The 23,388-nt window shown below is 32.0% G+C and overlaps 3 protein-coding genes and 1 long non-coding RNA gene across 8 annotated transcripts; 3 read left to right on the plus strand and 1 right to left on the minus strand.

Annotated features, from left to right (window-relative positions):
- Positions 1-5,256: 5,256 nt before the first annotated feature.
- Positions 5,257-6,412, plus strand: LOC117910553 (BURP domain-containing protein 3-like). Of its 2 annotated transcripts, none has more exons than XM_034824659.1 (2): positions 5,257-5,386; positions 5,582-6,412. In XM_034824659.1, exons 1-2 carry the CDS (start codon positions 5,257-5,259, stop codon positions 6,316-6,318), a joined length of 867 nt encoding a protein of 288 aa, XP_034680550.1. In that variant the 3' UTR covers positions 6,319-6,412. The 2 variants fall into 2 exon arrangements, with proteins under 2 accessions (XP_034680550.1, XP_034680551.1); XM_034824660.1 differs by lacking the exon at positions 5,257-5,386 and adding an exon at positions 5,430-5,475.
- On the minus strand, positions 5,489-5,845 carry LOC117910556. Its single transcript, XR_004650698.1, has 2 exons — positions 5,801-5,845; positions 5,489-5,712 (listed from the first exon to the last, which is right to left on the minus strand). It is a non-coding gene; the product is annotated as an uncharacterized LOC117910556 (long non-coding RNA).
- Positions 6,413-10,227: 3,815 nt separating the features above from the next.
- On the plus strand, positions 10,228-23,327 carry LOC117910552 (BURP domain protein RD22-like). 4 transcript variants are annotated; one of them, XM_034824655.1, is made up of 4 exons: positions 10,228-10,571; positions 10,670-10,824; positions 10,919-11,073; positions 22,745-23,327. In XM_034824655.1, the coding sequence occupies exons 2-4, from the start codon at positions 10,742-10,744 to the stop codon at positions 23,218-23,220; spliced, it is 714 nt and encodes a 237-aa protein (XP_034680546.1). In that variant the 5' UTR covers positions 10,228-10,571; positions 10,670-10,741; the 3' UTR covers positions 23,221-23,327. The 4 variants fall into 4 exon arrangements, 3 of the variants coding, with proteins under 3 accessions (XP_034680546.1, XP_034680545.1, XP_034680549.1); XR_004650697.1 differs by lacking the exon at positions 22,745-23,327 and adding an exon at positions 11,155-11,829 and having other exon boundaries at positions 10,228-10,775; XM_034824654.1 differs by having other exon boundaries at positions 10,228-10,824.
- Positions 18,090-19,167, plus strand: LOC117910551 (BURP domain-containing protein 3-like). The gene is made up of 2 exons (XM_034824653.1): positions 18,090-18,135; positions 18,242-19,167. The coding sequence occupies exons 1-2, from the start codon at positions 18,105-18,107 to the stop codon at positions 18,976-18,978; spliced, it is 768 nt and encodes a 255-aa protein (XP_034680544.1). The 5' UTR covers positions 18,090-18,104; the 3' UTR covers positions 18,979-19,167.
- Positions 23,328-23,388: the final 61 nt, after the last annotated feature.

Genomic DNA, 23,388 nt, shown 5'->3' on the forward strand with positions numbered 1-23,388 from the left:
AAGAGTTATTTTGTTTTAAATATTTTAAAATTGGATAATTTCATGTTTTCAAATAAAACCTTGTTTCAAATGCTTTACGAATTTGTTTAAAAGGTTTTAAGTTGAAAAATATGGTTGTTGAGCCAAAAATAGCTCAATCAGTTGAATCGGATAAGGAATCGATCGACCTGTTTAGTTTAATCGGTCAAGGGGTGTAAAAACCTTCTCTATATTCTAGAATACTTGTTCAATTGGTCAAGATTGAACCTCAACCGGTCGAGGGACAGTCAAGGGGCGGCCGAGGTCCAATGATCACATGTCATGCATTAAATGCTAATAACTAGTGAACCGATCAAACCGGAGCCTGACCGAATGAACTCTCAATGGCTAGTTTGGTTTTTTTCCCTCCATAAAAATGCTTTAATCTTCATTGTTTCAAGAGCTTAACATTCCTAAACATTTCTTGAATATATTTTAGCCTTGAGAGAGTGTGTTTTTTAGTGTACCATTATTCTAAAACTTCCATATCATTAGTGCATCTTTCAATCATAATTTTTCTTATACATTTGAATATAAAGTTTTGTACTAGGATTTTGTGAAATTATTTGTAAATCTTTGAGAGGAAAAATCCAAGCTTGAGATATCACCTAGGGATTCTCAAGTGTAGGGTATCATTGAGGAGTTATTCAAGAGTGAGGTATCTCTTGAGGATTGTAAAGAATGCTTGGAGCCAAAAGTCGAAAAAAGTGGATTGAAACTATAATCCAATTGTATTGCTTGAAGGCTTGATTTGGAAGCCTTGAATTAGTGAGACCTCAAACTTGAGATTGAAGATAGAGGAGAGTGGATGTAGGTTGGGTTATGTCAAACCACTATAAAAATCTTAGGATTAATAAAATATAAATTATATATTCAAATCTCATAGGTTTGACCGTGGTTCAATCTGTCCGATCGATTCAATGACCTGTTTGGTTCCAAAAATATTGAGCTTACCACCACCATTTTTGGAAAAATTAGTTCTCAATAAATTAGCAAAATTGTTTCCAAAATTACCTCGATTATTACCTCTACTTGAATTTCCATTGGTATAGAAACCACGTCCTTGAAGGCCAAACTGTTGCTGGTTGAATTGTGACTAACTCTAGTTATTGTTTCCTCGTTGAAACTTGAATTGTCCAGTCCTTTGATTTTTCTTATAGTTGTTTCCTTGCGATGGCATGGAGGCTATGCTTGCTTAAAGAAGATTGGCCTCATCAGTGGCATTTTGTTGCTCTAAGAAATGCTCATAAGTAAGCAACATACTGTGTATCTCTGCTAGATACAGAGGTTCATGCCTAGATGTTATAGAGACCACAAAGGAGTTGTAATCAACTCCTAAACCACCAAGCAAATAAAGAACGTGGTCATGTTCAGAAATCGATTCTCCGATTGCAACAAGATTATCTGCAACAAATTTTACCTTGAGAAGATATTCCATCATATTCAAACCGTCTTTCTTCATAGTCTGAAGTTAAAGACGAAGTTGCATAATTCTAGCCTTTGATGTAGCAAAGGAGAATTTTTCAAGAGCACTCCAGATTTCAGAAGCGGAAGTGATCGATGATTTAAGACATTACATTTTCCATGAGAGATTAATAAATCCAACACATGAATAAACGACTGTGTTGTTGCCAGATCTGAAAATTTGGGTTTGTACTTTTAGAATTCTCAAGAAAAATTGGAGGAGAAGGTTGTGAGCCATCGATCGTCTCCTTGAGTCCATTAACGATTACAATACTCAGCATCTGAGTACACAATAAAAGATAATTTGGGTGATCAAGCTTGATGATGAATGCTTGATTCAGAGACGACATTATCGGAATTGTATTTGGGCTTGAACTGGTACCATTTTGGTGAGAACGAGCGAGTGTAGAGGAAGATAGTAATCATCAGACGCCATGGAACCTTGGTTATGTTATCATTTTTATTTGGGTGGTACTTTTCAGTACTGAAATAGTGCCATAGCAGCAATACAAAGATGATCATCAGCTTTTTAATTTGTTTTGCTTTTTAGTCTCTTTTGTTTTCTTGTCAGGACGAAACCCTTGATAACGACTCATTCTACAAACATGTCGCGTGTTTTTATTTTTGTTGTAATAAAAGAAGATGCAATGGCTTTGATGGCAAGTTCGCAATAGGCAACCTGTCTGTTATAAAGCATTCTTGCACTATATGCTAGATATATGTCGTTTCCAGACAAACAAGTAAGCAACTAAGCTTTGGGCTGTGGGATAGTTAAGTCCACCCTATTTTGATCAAACGATAGTTGATCGGTACAACAAAAATCGAACGATAGTTGATCAGTACAACAAAAATCGAACGATTCATCTAGTTTGATAGTTTGATTGCTAGTTCACCTGATTCGACAGTGGTCCAAATTAAAGATGGATTAATTACCTTAATCGGGTTGGAAAGGTTGCCGACCAGTTGGACAAGTCGGTTTGATCTAGATCTTAAAACATTGGATAAGCCATAGTGCCAAGTTCGTAACAAATATGGTCATATTGTTATCAATTGTTATCATTGTTTTGATTATTCTTTCTAATATGTAAATAACCTTATGTAAATAATCAACTTGCAACAATAATTGCTTCTCTTTCTATTGTTGGTAATGACAACTAGCTTATCGACACTAGTGCTACTCATCATCTCACTCTTAATTTGAATAATGTCACAACACCTCTCCTATTTTTGGGCCCTAACAAAGTTATTGTCTCAAATGGTATTGGTCTGACTATATCATGTTGGTTCTTCTTCTCTTCTTTTTGGTTCACGACCTTTAATTCTAAAAAGTGTTTTACATGTTTCTCGCATTGCTACGAATCTTCTTAATGTTCGTAAGTTAAGCGCTGATAATAAAGTAGTTGTTGAATTTCATGCTAATGGTTTTGTTGTAAAGGATCAAACTACAAAGAGAGCTCTAGTCCAAGGCAAAATTGACAATGGTCTATACAAGTTATGTTTGCTTCCCTGAGGGTCTTTGGTTTGGATGGGAAGTGTGGGTGGGGGCCGTTGGTGGCAACCATTGCATAAATTTTTAAATAATAAGGAGCCTTACGAAGTCGAACTAGCCAAAGGGAATTTTGGAGAACTTGAATATGAGCATTTCATGTCATGGGGTTGGACTGTCATAACTGGTTGTTGTGATATGTCAAGATGGGTCTTCAATTGAGTCGAGATGTCTTCCATGTTTGAGAACAAATCTGTTATATTTGAGGAAGGAGATATTGCATGCTGAGATGACATCTCAATTGGCAAATCAATATAAATGTTCTCAATTGGTATAGGTGTGCTTCAGCAAGCATGTGATCTTGTGGATTATTGTCCAATTGTGACGAAAGGCTTCCCATGTCTAGGAATGAATCTATTGCATTTGAAGACTGAGATATTGTGGGATATTGAGCTGGAAAGACGGACGAATCAAGAATTTGTAACCAATTTTACTTCATAAATTGAGAATGACATATTCTCACGTACTTTGTGTTGAAATTAGTTTTAAATAGCATATAAAGGCATTTTATTGTATTTAAATTTATTTTTTATTTATTTTTCATATTTTTTCTTCTTTATTTTTTTATTTGTATTTTGTCTAATTTTTAAATCAATTTTTTAAATTAATTAATTAATTAATTATTCTTGAAAATAAGTGATCTTACCTTTCATGTTATCCATTATTGTGATCACAAGTTCTCTTGTGTCCTCAACCAATATTTTTTTAATCAAAATTTTTGTAAAAATGTTAGTAATGAATTACTTAAAAAATTAAGTATTATAATAATTATTTAAAAAATATAACTATGTTTTGCTCTTAGAATATATTAAATAAAAAATATTGAAAAAATGATTTTCTTATATTTGATTTTCTTATGAAAAATATGAAAATATAAAATATTATTAAAATTAGTTTTCAAATTATTTAATTTTTATATGAAATACTTATAAAATAAATTTGAAAACATGTATAAAAATAATTTATTAATTTTATTTATTTATTTTTATCTTCTTTCATTTTTTCTTTCTTTTTATATACTTTTCCCCTGTATTTGAAATAGTGTATTGAAAAAAACGAAGTATTCAATTTTTTTTTTTTTACTATTTTAAATATTTAAAATTTTAAAATCAATTTTAAATATTTAAAATATATAATGTATGCTTTTTGTATAAAAAGTTATGATTTTTATGCAAAATTTGATTATTTTTTATTTTAAAAAGAAAAATAGGAAATACATCCTAGGACACTTATTATGTTAATTGTTAAATAGAAATATAAACATGGAATTATCGTCTATAGATTTTGCTACTTTTAATTTTTTATGCAAAATTTGATTATTTATTTTTTTTCAAAGAAAATACACTAGAAATGATTCATTGAACCCTACTATCAGTACCCATCATTCCATCCATGCCAGAGTGGCCATGAAATAAATTCTTGGTGCCGCTAGACACCAATAATCGTGATACTTAATTTAATTTGTTAGGTTTTTGTGAATTTTTATGATCACTTTTGCTCGTTTTCATTTTATCTTCTTTTCTTAATTAAATTAAACTGTGAATAATAATTAAAATATTTTAAGAATTATTTATTAAATTTACTTATATTTGATGATCAAGATAGAAATTTAACATTGGGAAAAATAGCCATTAAAGAATTATTTGAAAAACATTTTTTTCCAATTTTTTTTATTGAATAAAATGTTATCAAAATCACTGCAAAAAATGTTTTTCATTTATATCAAATATTAATTAATTAATTTATTTTTTAATATGATAATATTGTATGAAAATGACATAATCATACTCCAATATAACGTGTTGATATTTTTTTTTTCTTCTGGTTAAGATTTTATCCTTTTTGGACAAGCTTCACTTTTTTTCCAATACTCCAGTCCAACTAATCGGATGCTTCAACCCTATAAGATCAGGGGAGAGGACGACCCTTGACATCCTTTGTGTAACACAAGTGCATAATATGATATTTTATATATTATTTTTATAAATATTTGACAAATTAAAAGGATATTATTAAACAAATAGACACTTCATAAAACGTAAATTGACTGCTTAGTTGTTTTTATTCGTGATTGAAAGACCAGCCAAGCAGTGGTGGTTGAGGGGTCACATGATTGGTGATAAAATTGTTTATATCCACATTTACAAACACCTATTCTTGAGAAGGGATCTTCAGGACACTCATGTGCTAGTTTAATTATCTCGTTGTAATGGAACTTACATGAATAAATGAACTTGGTGGCATGCATGCAGGTGATGGTGGTAGTAATCCATGCCTCTCTACCTGATGAGGATTACTGGAAGTTGGCTTTGCCTCGCACTCCCATGCCTAAAGCTGTACTAGATCTGTTGCAGTCCAGTTAGTTTCATTAAATCTCTACCCTACTCTTCTGCAACATCTTTTACTGATTCTAATTATGGTCTCCTATCATAGAATTAAACTGCAGAGTAAAGATTGCTCTTTATAACTATTTGCTTTATTTCTTGAAAATTATTTGTCTAGACTAACATTTCTAACTCTTCTTTGTAATTGCTGTACTTGCAAATTCAACAGAAGGTCTAAGTTCTGTCGATGCTTCTACTGCCTCTTGTACTATTCACATCCACTTCGATAAATTCTCTCAACCCGCGGGAGAAGAGGCTCAAGTAGATGACTCAAAAATAGGTAACTTCTTGGAAACAGACCTGCATCCAGGTAAAAAAATGAAGATGAACTTGGCCACAACTACAAATGGAGCTGTTTTCTTGCCTCATCAAGTTGCTGAATCCATACCCTTTTCATCCAACAAGCTACCTGAAATATTGAACCGGTTTTCCCTGAAAGAAAAATCCACAGAAGCCGAGATAATAAAGGAGCTAGAGGAATGCGAGGAGCCTGCCATGGAAGGAGAAGCAAGGTACTGTACAACATCATTAGAGTCCCTAATCGATTTCAGCACTTCAAAGCTTGGAAGAAATGTGAATGTGCTGGCGAATGAGGTCAAAACGGGGAGCCAGGAGTATGTGTTTGGAGTGGGAATGGAGAAGCTTGCCAACAAATCAGTGGTGTGCTATAAGATGAAGTACCCATACGCTGTTTTCTACTGCCATACATTCACTAAGACACGGACTTACATGATTCCGTCGGTGGGTGCTGATGGAAGCAAAGCTAAAGCCATGTCAGCTTGTCATAGTGACAGATCAGCTTGGCACCCAAAACATGTGGCCTTCAAAGTGCTCAATGTTAAGCCAGGAACAGTCCCTGTCTGCCATTTCGTTCACAACAATGCCATGGTCTGGATTCCAAAATAGCCTGATGATGAAATCAACGGAAAGATTTAATCCTCAAGCCCAGTTGCATTGTTCCATGTAATAGTCGTTTCTAGTATCAATGGTGTGGTTTGAACGAATGCAGGTTAATTTGAGAAGAATGTAATGTGGAATGCTATTCATCAATCTTTCCCGGTTTATTAAAGGAATATTGTATATATTGTTGTGTGGTATAATATCCAGTAATTAATGAATCACTATGAATTATCCTAGTGTATATATTGTAGTCGGGCAAATGATCTTATTTATATTTTTAAAAGTTAATTTTAAAATTTGAATTAGTAATTTTTTTAAACCTTAATTTTTAAAATAATTTCAACCCTTTTAACCAAATATTTTATGTTAAAAATTATTATTACTATATATATATTTAGAAATCCTTATTTTACTTCAACAAAGATCTTATCGGGCTATTTTAACTTATACACCTAGTTTAAAAAATGGTAGTTTGGAAAAAAAATTCTTAAAATATGATAGTTATAAAACTATTGATAAATTTAGGATATTTATTTTTGCCTTTTTGAGACACTTTTCATAATTTTATAAAATTGAATTTATGTTGAAGGTGTCCCTTCAAAAGACACTTTTTCATGATTCCATAAAATTGAATTTATTATGTTAAATTTACCCATTTGAAACATTTTTGTCATTTTTTAAAACCCTTTAAAACAACATTTCTCTCGTTGTTGCCCTTTTTCCTTCTATTTTTGTTACCTCCTTTTCCAATAAAACTCAAATCCTAGCACAAAGATCTACAGATTGAAGATGAAAGTCTTACCCATGTAAAAAATAGAGCAAAGTTCTCTCATATAATGTGCTTCTTTAATATTCATCTCATCTTTCATTTTTCTCTTTGTTCTTCATTAGGGTTTGTTGCGGTTTCATGTGAACTTCGATAATGTTCAAAATGAGATTGAATAAAAAGTTATCACGGTTTAAATATTTAGATTTTAGTTAGTGTTGGAATTTTTTTGAAATATGTTGATTTTCAACAAGTTTTTTAACAAAAACCTTGAATCACACTCAACTAGTTGAAGAATCGGGACTTCAATCTTAATATCTCATGATTTTAATTCATAAATAAAACTTAACTATATTTATGTTCAAATTAACATTCTAACTAAAAACACAACTTTAATATAGTTTTTTTATAGATGAAACAAAACTTAATTGAACTGGTAATTAAGTTCTTTTTAAATGGAACTTAACTATAACACAGTTTAAGTAATCATTATGATTAAAAACTTTATCTTAATTAAGTTCTTTATAAATGAACTTACCCATTGTATATCATAAAAACTTATTCTTAATTTACATTGAGTTTATAAACCTACAATATCTTGAATGAGAGAAAAAAAAAAAACGATTTGTCCTTTGTTTCTTTCAAAATTTTTATTTTTAAAAATTTCTTTTAATAATTACAATAATGATGAAAATATGATTTATGAGAGAAAGAACCATCAAGAAGAAAGAAGCATAAAGTTTTGGTGTTGAGAAATTAAGTTAAAGATAAAGTTATCTTAGGTTTTTTGGAAGAGTGAGAGATACGAGTAGAACAATTAAAATGGATAAAATGAAATGAAAGGGAAAAAAATGTTTTTGAAGGAAAATAAAATAGAAGGGTAAACTTGTTCAAATATAATCAAAATTAATTAATGAAATCTACGAGAAGGAGTATAAGAATTATGGAGAGAGTGAAGAGAAGGTGGGGACAATGGAGACGGAAAGATGGACAAATCAAGAATTTGAAACCAATTTTACTTCTCCATAAATTGAGAATGACATATTCCCATATGGTGTGTGTTCATATATGGATTTTATATCCTTTTGGGTGTACCCCACTTCTGCATCAAACCCCGCCTTGTTTGACCATTCATATGTATACCTTTTTTGGAGTCAAATATAGCCACATAGCCTTAAGATATTTATTTTTAATTATTAATTAATTAATTAATTATTCTGGAAAATAAGTGATGGTGCCTTTCATGTCATCCATTATTGTGATCACAATTTTTTTTTTTTTTTTATTATTATTATTTTTTTTTATCTTCAACAAATATTTTTTTCAATCAAAAAATTTGTAAACATGTTAGTAATGAATTGCTTAAAAATAAATAAATATTGTAATAATTATTTAAAAGTTATAATTATTTTTTGTTTTTAGAGTATTTAAAAAAATAATTTTCTTATATTTGACTTTTAAATAAAATAAATAAATTATCCTAGATTTTTTTTTATTTTAATTGTTTTTTTCAAAGTAAATAGACTAGAAATGGATCATTGAACCCAATTATTGGTGCCGATCAATTCATCAATGATGAGTACCGGCATGACCATGAAATAAATTCTTGGCACCGTCTGATACAAACAATCTTTGTTTTGCTTATCACTTTTGTTAGTTTTTGTCTATTCTTATTTTGTCTTTTTTTTGTTTCCTAATTAAATTAAACTGTGAATAATAATAAAAACATTTTAAAATTTATTTATTAAATTAAGAATTATTTAGTAAATTATAAAAATTGAAATTATTTATTTTAAAGATAATTTTCAATTAATATTATAAATTTAATTTTGAAAATAGTTTTAAAAGCATCATACCTTAATACTATTTTTAAAATTACTGTAATTTTTTTTCTTTCAAAAATCTCTATTTTACTTCAACAAAGATCTTATCGTGATCGTTGTAGACAACTCTTGATAATTCATGGCATGAGCATGCAGGTTGCGGCGGCACATGGTGATAATTTAAGGAAAAGTTTAATTAATTGTAAAGGTCGCCCATTCAGTCACTCTTTACGTAAAAGGCAGTTTGTACACTCACCCTAAAGGCATGGCTTTCATAGCACAAGTAGCTTGTACGCTCACCCTACAAGGCATGGCTTTCATAGCACAAGTAGCGCAAGTGGGAGTGCCAAAATAATAAAATAAGGCATTTATCACCACGCCAATTTTTTTTTTAATACTTTTTTCTTCTTTATGGTATTAAATATGATCATAAGAAATAAATTATCAGTGCCGCCGACTGCAGATAATCTTCTCAATTTTCTTAAAGCTATGTTTAAAAAATTGTAGAAGGAAAGAGTAAGCGAAAAAAATAAAATAAAATTTAAATTAATAAATTATTTTATATGTGTCTTTAAATTAAATTAATTTATTTTTATTTATTATATAAACATTAAATAATTTTAAAATAGATAGTTTTTTTTTAATTAATTTTAATTATATTTGATTTTTTTTTTTTATAATGAAATGAAAACCCTTTCTTTTAGTATTTGTTTTTTTTTCTTTAGTATTTTTTAGAAACTAAATATAGCCTTAGGTTTTTTTGTTTTTTTATTAAGTTTTATTATTTTTTTATTAACTAAATTGAGCTCTTAATTAATAATGAAAGCATTTTCTTAATAATGAGCTCTTAATAATACCAATAAAAAATTTCATCCAATTTAAAGTTGAAGGTAATATCTCGAATGGTCAAAGTAATACATGTATCGTTAAAATATAGTATTTATATATTCAAAATTAATACCTTAATTGAAAAGTATTCAAAATCTTAATTATTTTCTAAAAAATGTATTAAATTTAAATTTTTTAAAATTGGGTTTTTATTTTCTTATTTGTGCAAGAGCACACACTTTTCATCTTTTTTATTTATATATTTATTTATTATTTTTTATTTTAACTGTTGAATAAGACTTAACAAGAGTGGATGAGTGTCTATCAGATTCAGATAAGGATGATGGCACAAGCCGACTAAAACGAAAGAGTTAAGCATGTGAGTGCCACCAGGCCTGCAAGGAATGGTAGGTCCCAAAATATCCAAGACATCTCTATATATAGAAACCAATACACTTCACGTCTTTCCATGCGACTCGCAAGCTTTTTGTCTCAGTTGCAAACAGGTACAAAAATGATGCTGCAGTTGCCACAAACCACAAATGAAGCTATGTTAAATATTTAAAATATTGCAGTTCCAAATGGGTGTTCGGGATAAAATATTTTAATGTGAGATCGAATAACCTAAAAGAAAGGATGTTGCCACTGAGTCTAGAGATGTATTTAAACAAACCAGGCTGCAAGTGATCCTTCACAGCTTTGGGCATGGGAGTATGAGGCAAAACCAACTTCCAATAACCCTCAGAGAAGGTAGAGAAGCATGGCTTACTACCACCACCACCACTGAGTCAACTTGACGAGTGTTCTCACTTCATCCTCTTCCCATTCTGGCTTTTCTTTCGGTAAGTCCACATCTTTTTCCTCTTCATTTTTGTTATGAATATTGTCAATCAAATATTCTTTCAGTTGTGTTATTGTTATTAATGCAACTTAATTGCAGGTGGTGGTGGTAGTAAGCCATGCTTCTCTACCTTCTGAAGGTTACTGGAAGTTGGTTTTGTCTCATACTCCCATGCCCAAAGCTGTGAAGGATCACTTGCAGCCTGGTTTGTTTCAATACATCTCTAGACTCAGTGGCAACATCCTTTCTTTTAGGTTATTCAATCTCACATTAAGCTCATAATTTTTCTTTGTCATTGCTGAATTTGCAAATTCAAGGCGTAACTTCTTTCAATGCTTCTGCTGCCAGATGTTTTGGGATTCACAATCAGTTCAACAAAATCCCTCAACCATTCCATGCAAAGCAGGCTCAAGATGGCTTAAATATAGGTAACTTCTTCTTGCAAACAGATCTGCACCCAGGTACAAAAATGATGCTGCAGTTGCCACAAAGTACAAATGAAGGTATGTTCTTGCCTTGTCAAGTTGCTGACTCCATATCCTTTTCATCTAAGAAGTTACCCAAAATTTTGAACCGGCTTTCAGTGAAGGAAAAATCTGCAGAAGCTGAGCTGATGAAGAAGGAGGTAGAAGAGCTAGTGTGAGGAGGCTGCCATAGATGGAGAATCTAGGTTCTGTGCAACATCATTAGAGTCCCTAATCGATTTCAGCACTTCAAAGCTCGGAAGAAAAGTGAATGTGCTGACGAATGAGGTCAAAACGGGAAGCCAAGAGTATGAATTTGGAGTGGGAATGAAGAAGGTTGCAGACAAATCAGTGGTGTGCCATAAGATGAACTACCCATATGTTGTTTTCTATTGCCATACCTTCACTAAGACACGAACTTACATGATTCCATTGGTGGGTGCTGATGGAAGCAAAGCTAAAGCCATGGCAGCTTGTCAGAGTGATACATCAGCTTGGCACCCACAGCATGTGGCCTTCCAAGTGCTCAAAATTAAGCCAGGAACGGTCGCAGTCTATCATTTCCTTCACAACAATGCCATGGTCTGGATTCCAAAGTAAGAATCAGCCTCAAGCCTCAAGCCCAGTTGCATTATCAGTTCCATCTTAAAGCTGTTTGTAGTATGAATGGTTAGAATAAATGCAGGTTCGAGGATTAATGTGTGTAGTGTGCAATTGATGCTATGTATTCATCAATGTTTCCAGGTTGATTAATTAAGGAGTATTATGGTATATATATATATATGTTGTGTGCAATAGTCCTCAGCAAAGCAATTAGCCAATATTTTTTTTTTATATTAATTCCAATCATATGAAATATTGGAAATAACCTTCACTGTTTCATATATGGCCGGAGGAAGAATTGAATAAGATTAATGTTGTTGTGCCCTGAAGCCAAACAATACATGTGTAATATGGGCCATAAATTTAAAAATACACAAATTTATAATTAATTTTAATAATATGTGATAAACCCATATTCTTTAATATTTTTTTTAGAATCAAACATAACTTAAATGATTATTACTACACCTACACAAGTGAGTGAAAAAACTCTTACAAACTAAACTAAATACAGAGAAACAGTTTGGAGATAAGGTTGCCAATTGCCAACTTCCCATCAAAGCCATTGCATCTTCTTTTATTACAACAAAAATAGAAAAACGTGACATGTTTGTAGGATGAGTCATTATCAAGGGTTTCCTTGTCACAAGAAAACAAAAGAGACTAAAAAACAAAACAAAAAAGCTTTGCTTCTATGGCACTATTTCAGTACCGAGTTCACGGGACCATGCGGAGAGACTGAGCAATCTTGGTCCCGCACATACAAGCTTGCAAAAGGAAGTCACTCAAGAGGTTTGAATTTTCCGAAATGACCGCCAACAAGTGCCATGTGCACAGGAAAGGCAGATGACAATGGACCCAAACCCGGCCCATTAATCCCTGGGGCTCGGGCTGGCCCAAATCTTTAGACGGCTGTATTTTCCTTTACGATTGAAAAATACGACTAATTCAAGACGTAACAATATAAAGGAAAACCTACATAAAAATCACCTTTGCAGGCACAGAGTATTGGCCCAAAAGAATCTATTGCCGACCCAATTCTTAGATTAGCAAGCTGAATTTCATGTGAGTTTAATTAACCTAATTGGAGTTGGTCTAATCTAATCCGCAATCTTACCTTGTTATGAATCAAAATATTATAGGCAAGCCAACTAGGTATATCGTTATCAATCTTAAGACTACGTATATTTAGGGTTTAGAGTTTATGATTCATAGTTTATGGTTCACAATAGACAATTCATGGTTAATAAGTTAATAACTAATAGCATGATAATTTTGAGATTTATGGTAATACAGTTTAGTGTGTTTTCTAGATATCTTGTAATCATCATGTTCCATTGTTGACAACCTTTCATTGTTAACAACACAATATCTTTTTCATCAAACTTTTTTGTTAGTATAGGAACTCTAGGGTCAAGTTGATTATGGACAAGCTTAGTAACTCCTTGTCTAATTGGTTGCAATCACACGGACCATATAGCTTTTTTTATAAGAAGTCCTACTCACAAAGAGTAGTGCAATGTCCAACTACCCATGGCAATGAAGTTAGTGAGGGTTAGATGGAAAAAAAAAGGGATTATTAGAAAAGGATTGGCTCTAGTATTCCCTTTCTCCTAGGAAATAAAGTGGATGAGTTCAAGGTGGTTTTATAGATAGAAATGAACATGCTACTTAATATTGTGGTTGAAGATCTTTATGTAGGATAATCTAATCATAGTTGTTCAGTTATCTTTATTTGGACCATTATGGTTTTTCAAGTGGCATGTAAATCTCTATGCAAAGGGCACCATTGGTTACTTAAAACTGGTATGATATGTTATGATAGAATCTTTAAAAGCATGCCATGATATAACAAATGTAAAGTTTATTATTTATTTAATAATATCTCAATTGAAATTTTTTATATCTTTGTTTTATGCATTATACTTTATGAGTATCCTAACTTGCATCTCTTTTATGAGTATCTTGACTTGCATCTCTTGTATCGTACATAACTTAGGTGAATTGGGAGTTGTATAAAAAAATCCAAGTCATGGGTTCCTTGCAAGTTGATGATTTGTTTACAACTAATCTGTGGACTTAGGCAATCTATTTGAGATTGTAATGCATTACCTCTTAGTTGGAGAAATAACTAGTCTTGGGCATCGAGATAAGACTCTCACGATAAGTGCACTACTGTGTGCAGTTACACATTAGACGAAATCTGCAGTGAATCATGATGTAAGTTCACCGAAGTATGAGATAATCATGACTTCACCAAATTGTTATGATACATTGTCTCTTGACCTTAAGAGAATATTGAGTTTTTGCATTCGTAGTGGCTTTGACCAACTATTAAGATCCTAAAGTGATCATATATTCCTTATGAATTGGGTTATTGTTGATGAAAGCCAACATCAACAAGTATTATTAATAGAGGTACCATGATATCTCATGGACTTTGAGACAGTGTGTCCCCTTAGGTAGTTTTAAGAAAGTGTATTTAGGTAAACTATAATCATGGTAGTTTTTTAAGTAGAATTTGAGATAAACTCTTAGTGAGCTAAGACATGTCAATTGATTACACAATAGGAAAATTTGTAACTCAAGAATGGTAGAGGTGATTTTGAGAGGCTAATAGTTTTTACCTTACTAGATTATGAATACTAATTCATGAGAAAACTATGTATAGTGGAGCAGGTCACGGATCTGACTTAGTGTCTTGTTGTAATATACATAGGACATTGAAGTACAATTGACTTTTTATAGCGGGATGTTGAGTCATCTTCAAAATTTGATTATGAGGGAGCTAGTACTGTCCTATAAGTCCCATCGATCCTTATTTAAACTCATATACCTCAATGACTATATTTATAATGATTGGATTGATTCTTGGTTCACTTATATACATAAGGGTATTTTGATAACTATGTAAGGTTATATAAGAATAAGTGAAAGACATTTCTAAATTGTGACGGAAGGCTTCCCATGTTTAGGAATGAATCTATTGCATTTGAAGATTGAGATATTGTGGGATATTGAGTTGGAAAGATGGACGAATCAAGAATTTGTAATCAATTTTACTTCATAAATTGAGAATGACATATTCTCACTTGTCGTGTGTTGAAATTAGTTTTAAATAGCATATAAAGGTAATTTATTGTATTTAAATTTATTTTTCATATTTTTTTCTTCTTTATTTTTTTTATTTTTATTTTGTCTAATTTTTAAAATCAATTTATTATTTTTATTTTTAATTAATGAATTAATTAATTAATTAATTATTCTTGAAATAAGTGATGGTGCCTTTCATGTTATCCATTATTGTGATCACAAGTTCTCTCGTGTCCTCAATCAATATTTTTTTAATCAAAATATTTGTAAAAATGTTAGTAATGAATTACTTAAAAAATTAAGTGTTATAATAATTATTTAAAAAATATAACTATGTTTTGTTCTTAGAATATATTAAATAAAAAAATACTGAAAAAATGATTTTCTCATATTTGATTTTCTTACAAAAAAAATATGAAAATATAAATATTATTAAAATTAGTTTTCAAATTATTTAATTTTTATATGAAAGACTTATAAAATAAATTTGAAAACGTGTATTAAAATAATTTATTAATTTTATTTATATATATATATTTTTATCTTCTTTCGTTTTTTTTTTCTTTTATTTACTTTTCCTCTTTATTTGAAAAAGTGTATAAAAAATGAAGTATTCATTTTTTATTTTATTTTTTTTGACTATTTTAAGTTTTAAAATTTTAAAACCAATTTTAAATATTTTAAATATATAATGTATACTTTTTGTATAAAAAGTTTTAATTTTTATACAAAATTTGATTATTGTATAATTTAAAAACAAAAATAGGAAAGATATCCTAGGACACTTATTATGTTAATTTTTAAATAAAAATATAAACATGGAATTATCGTCTATAGATTTTGTTACTTTTAGTTTTTAGTTTTTTTCAAAGTAAATAGACTAGAAATTATTCATTGAACCCTACTATCGGTGCCCATCATTCCATCCATGCCAGAGTGGCCGTGAAATAAATTCTTGGTGCCGCCGGACACCAACAATCGTGACACTTAATTTAATTTGTTAGGTTTTTGTCAATTTACATGATCACTTTCGCTAGTTTAACAAGGGTCTCCAAAAAGCCTGCGGTCCACGGCCCGGCCCGGCCTGAGCCCATTTCTGGATGGGTCGAGCCATGGGCCCCAATTTAGGCCCGACCCGGCCCGGTGGGCTGGCCCGCCACTTAAAATATATATATATAAATATTCAAGAAATAGAAAATGCTACATTAATAAAAATATTTAGTGCTAACTATTTTATTCATTGAATGTATACATTACATTTGAAAATGTGGGAAAAGTTTACATCACTACAAAATAAATACATCCCAACTAGGTTGACACCTACTTATTTGTCAATCATTTGTACTTTTCAACCACAAAAATAAAAATAAAAATATGACATACATTTAGTAAAATATTTTAATCATTATCTCTTGGCGGTGATGGCGAACTATCGCAAATCCATGAAGATCTTGAAGATTTTAGTTTTTCTATATCGACAAGCATATTTTCTTCTTGAATAGAATCAAATATCCTTTTATCTGCTATTGCCCAGTCTTTCCCACATATATTTGCTTCAATAGAATCCGACGCTAAGCTGCATCATTTATCACTAACTACTCTTCCACCTGCACTAAAAGTAACTTCTGATGCAACTGTACTCATAGGAACTGTTAGTACATCACGAGTAATGATAGAAAGTACATGATATTTGTGTTGTTGTGATTTCCACCATATTAAAATATCAAAATCTTCATCATCTTCAAATGAAATTAAATCAATATTAAGATATCTATCTAAATCAGTTGTGTTGTTTGGAGAACTATTTGTTGCCTTCTTTCGACTTTTTAACATTTCTAGAGCTCCTTTATAAAAAGATGAAGAGCTTGTAGATGTAGGTGGTAATTTAATAGAACTAATATCATCACCATATTTTTCTTTATAATAGTTGTATAAATTATATAATAATGAATTTATTTCATTTTTAATTTCTTCAATTTTTATTTGGTCATTAAAATAAATAATTGTTAACCATTCATTCAAAGCTTCAAATTTCAATCTAGGGTCCACAATTAAACCAAGAAAAAAAATTAAAGGTATTTCTCCCCAATATTTTCTAAATTTTTCTATCATTGCAAATATTGCATCATTAAATATATCAAATTTAAATATTTTTAAAGTACAATAAAAATATTAGTTATTTGCATGACAACTCGGTTTGAAGATGGATAATATACACCACAAAAATTTGGTGGCTAGTTACACAAAAGAGGGTCAGCTCAGTTGGTGGCTAGCTCTCCTTGAATGCTTATGGATCCATAACGGAAAGGGTTCGAATCCCCTTCCCTTCAAAACTCAAAAGTATTTTAATTTTTACCCAATACCCACCCAAGCCCGCCCAGCCTGCCTGCCAAGCCCGCCTAGCCCGCCCAGCTTGAGGGCCCACAGGCTGGGCCACGGGCCTTAGATTTACCAAGGGCCCGGCCCGACCAACCCGGTGACCAGTCAACGGGCTTAGTGGCCAGCCCAGCCCGGCCCGTTGGAGACCCTCAGTTTTCATTTAGACGTAAATTTGATGATTAAGATAGAAATTTAACATTGGGAAAAATAGCCATTAAAGAATTATTTGAAAAACATTTTTTCCAATTTTTTTATTGAATAAAATGTTATCAAAATCATTGCAAAAATGTTTTTCATTAATATCAAATATTAATTAATTAATTTATTTTTTAATATGATAATATTGTATGAAAATGACATACTCTAATACTTCAATATAGTGTGGTGATATATTTTTTCTTCTTCTGATTAAGATTTTATCATTTTTGGACAAGTTTCACTTCTTTTCCAATACTCTCAAACTAATCGGATGCTTCAACCCTATAAGATCAGGGGAGAGGACGACCCTTGACATCCTTTGTGTAACACAAGTGCATAATATGATATTTTATATATTATTTTTATAAATATTTGACAATTAAAAGGATATTATTAAACAAATAGACACTTCATAAAACGTAAATTGACTGCTTAGTTGTTTTTATTCGTGAAAGAAAGACCAGCCAAGCAGTGGTGGTTGAGGGGTCACATGATTGGTGATAAAATTGTTTATATCCACATTTACAAACACCTATTCTTGAGAAGGGATCTTCAGGACACTCATGTGCTAGTTTAATTATCTCGTTGTAATGGAACTTACATGAATAAATGAACTTGGTGGCATGCATGCAGGTGATGGTGGTAGTAATCCATGCCTCTCTACCTGATGAGGATTACTGGAAGTTGGCTTTGCCTCGCACTCCCATGCCTAAAGCTGTACTAGATCTGTTTCAGTCCAGTTAGTTTCATTAAATCTCTACCCTACTCTTCTGCAACATCTTTTACTGATTCTAATTATGGTCTCCTATCATAGAATTAAACTGCAGAGTAAAGATTGTTCTTTATAACTATTTGCTTTATTTCTTGAAAATTATTTGTCTAGACTAACATTTCTAACTCTTCTTTGTAATTGCTGTACTTGCAAATTCAACAGAAGGTCTAAGTTCTGTCGATGCTTCTACTGCCTCTTGTACTATTCACATCCACTTCGATAAATTCTCTCAACCCGCGGGAGAAGAGGCTCAAGTAGATGACTCAAAAATAGGTAGCTTCTTGGAAACAGACCTGCATCCAGGTAAAAAAATGAAGATGAACTTGGCCACAACTACAAATGGAGCTGTTTTCTTGCCTCATCAAGTTGCTGAATCCATACACTTTTCATCCAACAAGCTACCTGAAATATTGAACCGGTTTTCCCTGAAAGAAAAATCCACAGAAGCCGAGATAATAAAGGAGCTAGAGGAATGCGAGGAGCCTGCCATGGAAGGAGAAGCAAGGTACTGTACAACATCATTAGAGTCCCTAATCGATTTCAGCACTTCAAAGCTTGGAAGAAATGTGAATGTGCTGGCGAATGAGGTCAAAACGGGGAGCCAGGAGTATGAGTTTGGAGTGGGGATGGAGAAGCTTGCCGACAAATCAGTGGTGTGCTATAAGATGAACTACCCATATGCTGTTTTCTACTGCCATACATTCACTAAGACACGGACTTACATGATTCCGTTGGTGGGTGCTGATGGAAGCAAAGCTAAAGCCATGTCAGCTTGTCATAGTGACAGATCAGCTTGGCACCCAAAACATGTGGCCTTCAAAGTGCTCAATGTTAAGCCAGGAACAGTCCCTGTCTGCCATTTCGTTCACAACAATGCCATGGTCTGGATTCCAAAATAGCCTGATGATGAAATCAACGGAAATATTTAATCCTCAACCACAGTTGCATTGTTCCACGTAATAGTCGTTTCTAGTATCAATGGTGTGGTTTGAACAAATGCAGGTTAATTTGAGAAGAATGTAGTGTGGAATGCTATTCATCAATCTTTCCCGGTTGATTAAAGGAATATTGTATATATTGTTGTGTGGCATAATATTCAGTAATTAATGAATCACTATGAATTATCCTAGTGTATATATTGTAGTTGTGCAAATGATCCTATTTATATTTTTAAAAATTAATTTTAAAATTTGAATTAGTAATTTTTTTAAATCTTAATTTTTAAAATGATTTCAACCCTTTTAACCAAATATTTTATGTTAAAAATTATTATTAGTATATATATATATATATTAGAAATCCCTATTTTACTTTAACAAATATCTTATCAGGCTTTTTTTAACTTACACACCTAGTTCAAAAAATAATTATTAAAAAATGGTAGTTTGGAAAAAAAAAATTCTTAAAATATGATAGTTACAAAACTATTGATAAATTTTGAATACTTTTTGCTCATTTATGACATTTTTCATAATTTTATAAAATTAAATTTATATTGAAGGTGTGTCTCCTCAAAAGACACTTTTTTCATAATTTTTTTATTAGTTATACACGTTAAAAACAAATTGAAGTTATACTAAAAAATATAATTTCCACAATGTCATAGAATCAAATTTATACCAAAGGTGTCTCTTGAAGAGATATCTTCCACAATTTTCATATTAGCCATATAGTGAAAAAAAAAATTGTATTTACGTTTAAGGCATATATCTCTATAATTTCACAAAATTGAATTTACACTAAAGCGATGTTTGTTTTTTCGACTTTTTGTTAAAAGTAATTTGCTTTCAAAATTTAAGTTTTTTTTTTTCTAGTTTTTGATGACTTATTATTGAATTTTCAATTTTTTTTGGCTAAATAGAAAAAACAAACTTTTTAAACCTTCCCAAATCACGATTGCAACCCGACACTCGACGCCCAACCCTAGCCCATCCCTTGTAGCTCTCTTGTCTTAATTGCAATCGGCGATCCCAACCCTCACCTCATCATTGTGTAGCTCATTGGTTCCACGACCATCACCAAGCTTTCTCAGGTAATTTCTTCCCCATTTTCTCTCTATTTAGGTTTCAACTTTCGTTCTTCCTCTTTCTCGGCAATGGGGTTAAACCATAGGTAGAATGATTGTTTTATGTTTGGAAATGGTTTATTAATATCTTCTCTAGTACGATTCTTTATGATTCTCATGCCAATGGTTATTTTGAAGTTTTGTGGGGAATTTTGACTTTGTGGGAGTGGGTTTGATGAGTTTACAGGTTCAATGAATTTTGTAGAGATGCTCATGGGTTTTGTGGATACATTTGTGTGATTCGATTTTGACTTTGAGAAACCATTTGTGTGATTTTGTGGGCTATTTTTTGCCTGCTTGGGTTGTTTTTTGTTGCCTTTGTACCATGTCATTCACTTGTCTAATGTGCAGAGTGAAGCTTTGTCATTCACTTGTACTTGGTTGTTGGAGGAAATAATAATATCAAAATAAGAATTGTTAACCAATTTTTAAACAATAATATGCATTTTCTGAATGTATGTTATTGCTTGATTTGACTCCGTGTTCTTGTTTCCTGTTGTTTTGCATTGAAATTACTCCCTTCCTTTGAAAACCTTCTGCCAGATAAACAGGACTATAAAAGAATCACATAGCTAGAGAGAGTTTGACAAATTTTGCAATCTCAAAACATCTTGGATTTTCCAATTTCATAAGAGAGTGATAATTTCTATGGCATAACCAATACAAAAAAGTACGATTCTTATATCAAATGAACAACAAAAATGAACGAACTCATTCCTCACCAGAATCCTTCCGTGGTTGGAGGCCACCAATCTCGAAAACCCTAGAAGTTTATGACATGGGGGATGAATTAGAATCCATATTGAAGAGGGCTTATTTTTACAAGTGCCGATGCTGATCCACTCTTTTTTTTTTTTTTTTTTTGTAATAAATAACTTCACAATTTTTAATTTTAAGCTTCTATCCTTTGCCTTCAATCTTCAATCTCTGCTATTGTATTAATGGCCCTGGGAGCTGCCTAAGAAAATGAAAAAAATGGACCAACCAAACTCAAAGATGACAATAGTTTGGTGGCTGCCCTTGAAGAAGATCCACAGAAGAATGGACAGTTCAGAAAGGGGAAGAGGGTCAGAAAACACACTGTACTTTGGGAAGAGAGAGTGAATTGAATTGGTTGTTCTTGTACATGATCAGAGATGTTTAATTGGCCTGGATAAAAAACATATATCTCTCATTAATAAGATATATATGTAGCATAGTCAGGCTTAAATTGAATGCCATTAACTATGACAAAGACTGCCATACACAATTGTGCATGGCACATGCACATCCCATCAGCATCCTATGCTTCTTATGGATAAAAGGTGAATTTGCTTTTAGGCAGACTAGACATGTAATGCGATTTTGTTATCTGATGGGATTCTGGTGTTACCGTATATATGGTTATAGAAAACAGCATTATTAAACTGGTGGCTGTCTTAGGGATTGTTAACTCTTGAGGTTGCTTATAGAAGAAAAGATTATTCTAAAGCAACTAAAGTGAATATGTGTTTTGCCAGACAATTGTTTATTCCTTCCGTTAACATTTAGGGCATTGGATGGATTATCTCTGTTAGAACCTTGCAAGATATTGTGAGTACTTTTTTCTGCTTATAGTTGAAGCCTTTGTTAGTGTTGAAAGCTAGTGGCTAGCTGCTTCCTTTCTTGAATTCAAGAAAGAATTTTTTGCCACCACCAAAAGAAAAAGTAAAGGTAATAAAAAAATTTATTTATTTTTGTATGTTTTTTTTTTTTTTTATTTTGACTTATTTTACCTATGAAATTTAAATAATTTAAAAATAAATAAAATTTAAACTAATTTAATTATATTTGATTTTAATTTTTTTTTATAATGAAAGAGAAAACCATTTTTTCAGCATTTGTTTAAGTATTCCCAAAATATCAAGAAATCTCTATATATAGAAACCAACACACTTCACTGCTTTCCATGCAACTTGCAAGCTTCTTGTCTCAATTTCTGAGTTTCTGAGCTTTTACCATTAATGGAGTTCCTTCGTCCTCTTCCCATTCTGGCTTTTCTTTCAGTAAGTCCACATCTTTTTCCTCTTCATTTTGTTATGAATATTGTCAATCAATATTCTTCAGTTGTGTTATTGTGATTAATGCAACTTAATTGCAGGTGTGGTGGTAGTAAGCCATGCTTCTCTACCTCTGAGGTTACTGGAAGTTGGTTTGCCTCACACTCCCATGCCCAAAGCTGTGAAGGATCACTTGCAGCCTGGTTTGTTTCAATACATCTCTAGACTCAGTGGCAACATCCTTTCTTTTAGGTCATTCAATCTCACATTAAGCTTATAATTTTCTTTGTCATTGCTAAATTTGCAAATCAAGGTGTAACTTCTTTCAATGCTTCTGCCCTGCTTTTTGTTTGGGGATTTACTATGGGTTCAACAAAATCCCTCAACCATTCATGCAAAAGCAGGCCCAAGATGGCTTAAATATAGGTAACTTCTTCTTGCAAACAGATCTGCACCCAGGTACAAAAATGGTGCTGCAGTTGCCACAAACTACAAATGAAGCTATGTTCTTGCCTCGTCAAGTTGCTGACTCCATACCTTTTTCATCTAAGAAGCTACCCGAAATTTTGAACCGGCTTTCAGTGAAGGAAAAATCTGCAGAAGCTGAGCTGATGAAGAAGGAGATAGAAGATTGTGAGGAGCCTGCCATGGATGGAGAATCTAGGTTCTGTGCAACATCATTAGAGTCCCTAATCGATTTCAGCACTTCAAAGCTCGGAAGAAATGTGAATGTGCTGACGAATGAGGTTAGAATGGGAAGCCAAGAGTTTGAATTTGGAGTGAGAATGAAGAAGGTTGCAGACAAATCAGTGGTGTGTCATAAGATGAACTACCCATATGCTGTTTTCTACTGCCATACATTCGCTAAGACACGGACTTACATGATTCCATTGGTGGGTGCTGATGGAAGCAAAGCTAAAGCCATGGCAGCTTGTCACAGTGATACGTCAGCTTGGCACCCACAGCATGTGGCCTTCCAAGTGCTCAAAATTAAGCCAGGAACGGTCCCTATCTGTCATTTCCTTCACAACAATGCCATGGTCTGGATTCCAAAGTAAGGGATAAGCTGAAAGCCTCAAGCCCAGCTGCATTATCAGTTCCATCTTAAAGCTGTTTGTAGTATGAATGGTTAAAAACTTAGAATAAATGCAGGTTTGAGGATTAATGCATGTATTGTGCAATTGATGCTATTTATTCATTAATGTGTCAATATTTATTGATTTTTT

Source organism: Vitis riparia, unplaced genomic scaffold (assembly GCF_004353265.1).
Source record: "Vitis riparia cultivar Riparia Gloire de Montpellier isolate 1030 unplaced genomic scaffold, EGFV_Vit.rip_1.0 scaffold776_pilon_pilon, whole genome shotgun sequence".
Lineage (NCBI taxonomy): Eukaryota > Viridiplantae > Streptophyta > Magnoliopsida > Vitales > Vitaceae > Vitis > Vitis riparia.

Coding starts and splice junctions, on each gene's coding strand:
- LOC117910551 (XM_034824653.1), top strand. CDS start 18,105: ATGGTCTCCTATCATAGAATTAAACTGCAGA. Junction 18,136..18,241: donor TCATAGAATTAAACTGCAGA/GTAAAGATTGTT, acceptor CAAATTCAACAG/AAGGTCTAAGTTCTGTCGAT.
- LOC117910553 (XM_034824659.1), top strand. CDS start 5,257: ATGAACTTGGTGGCATGCATGCAGGTGATGGTGGTAGTAATCCATGCC. Junction 5,387..5,581: donor ACTAGATCTGTTGCAGTCCA/GTTAGTTTCATT, acceptor CAAATTCAACAG/AAGGTCTAAGTTCTGTCGAT.
- LOC117910552 (XM_034824654.1), top strand. CDS start 10,742: ATGCCCAAAGCTGTGAAGGATCACTTGCAGCCTGGTTTGTTTCAATAC. Junction 10,825..10,918: donor GGCAACATCCTTTCTTTTAG/GTTATTCAATCT, acceptor TTCTGCTGCCAG/ATGTTTTGGGATTCACAATC. Junction 11,074..22,744: donor GCCACAAAGTACAAATGAAG/GTATGTTCTTGC, acceptor ACCGGCTTTCAG/TGAAGGAAAAATCTGCAGAA.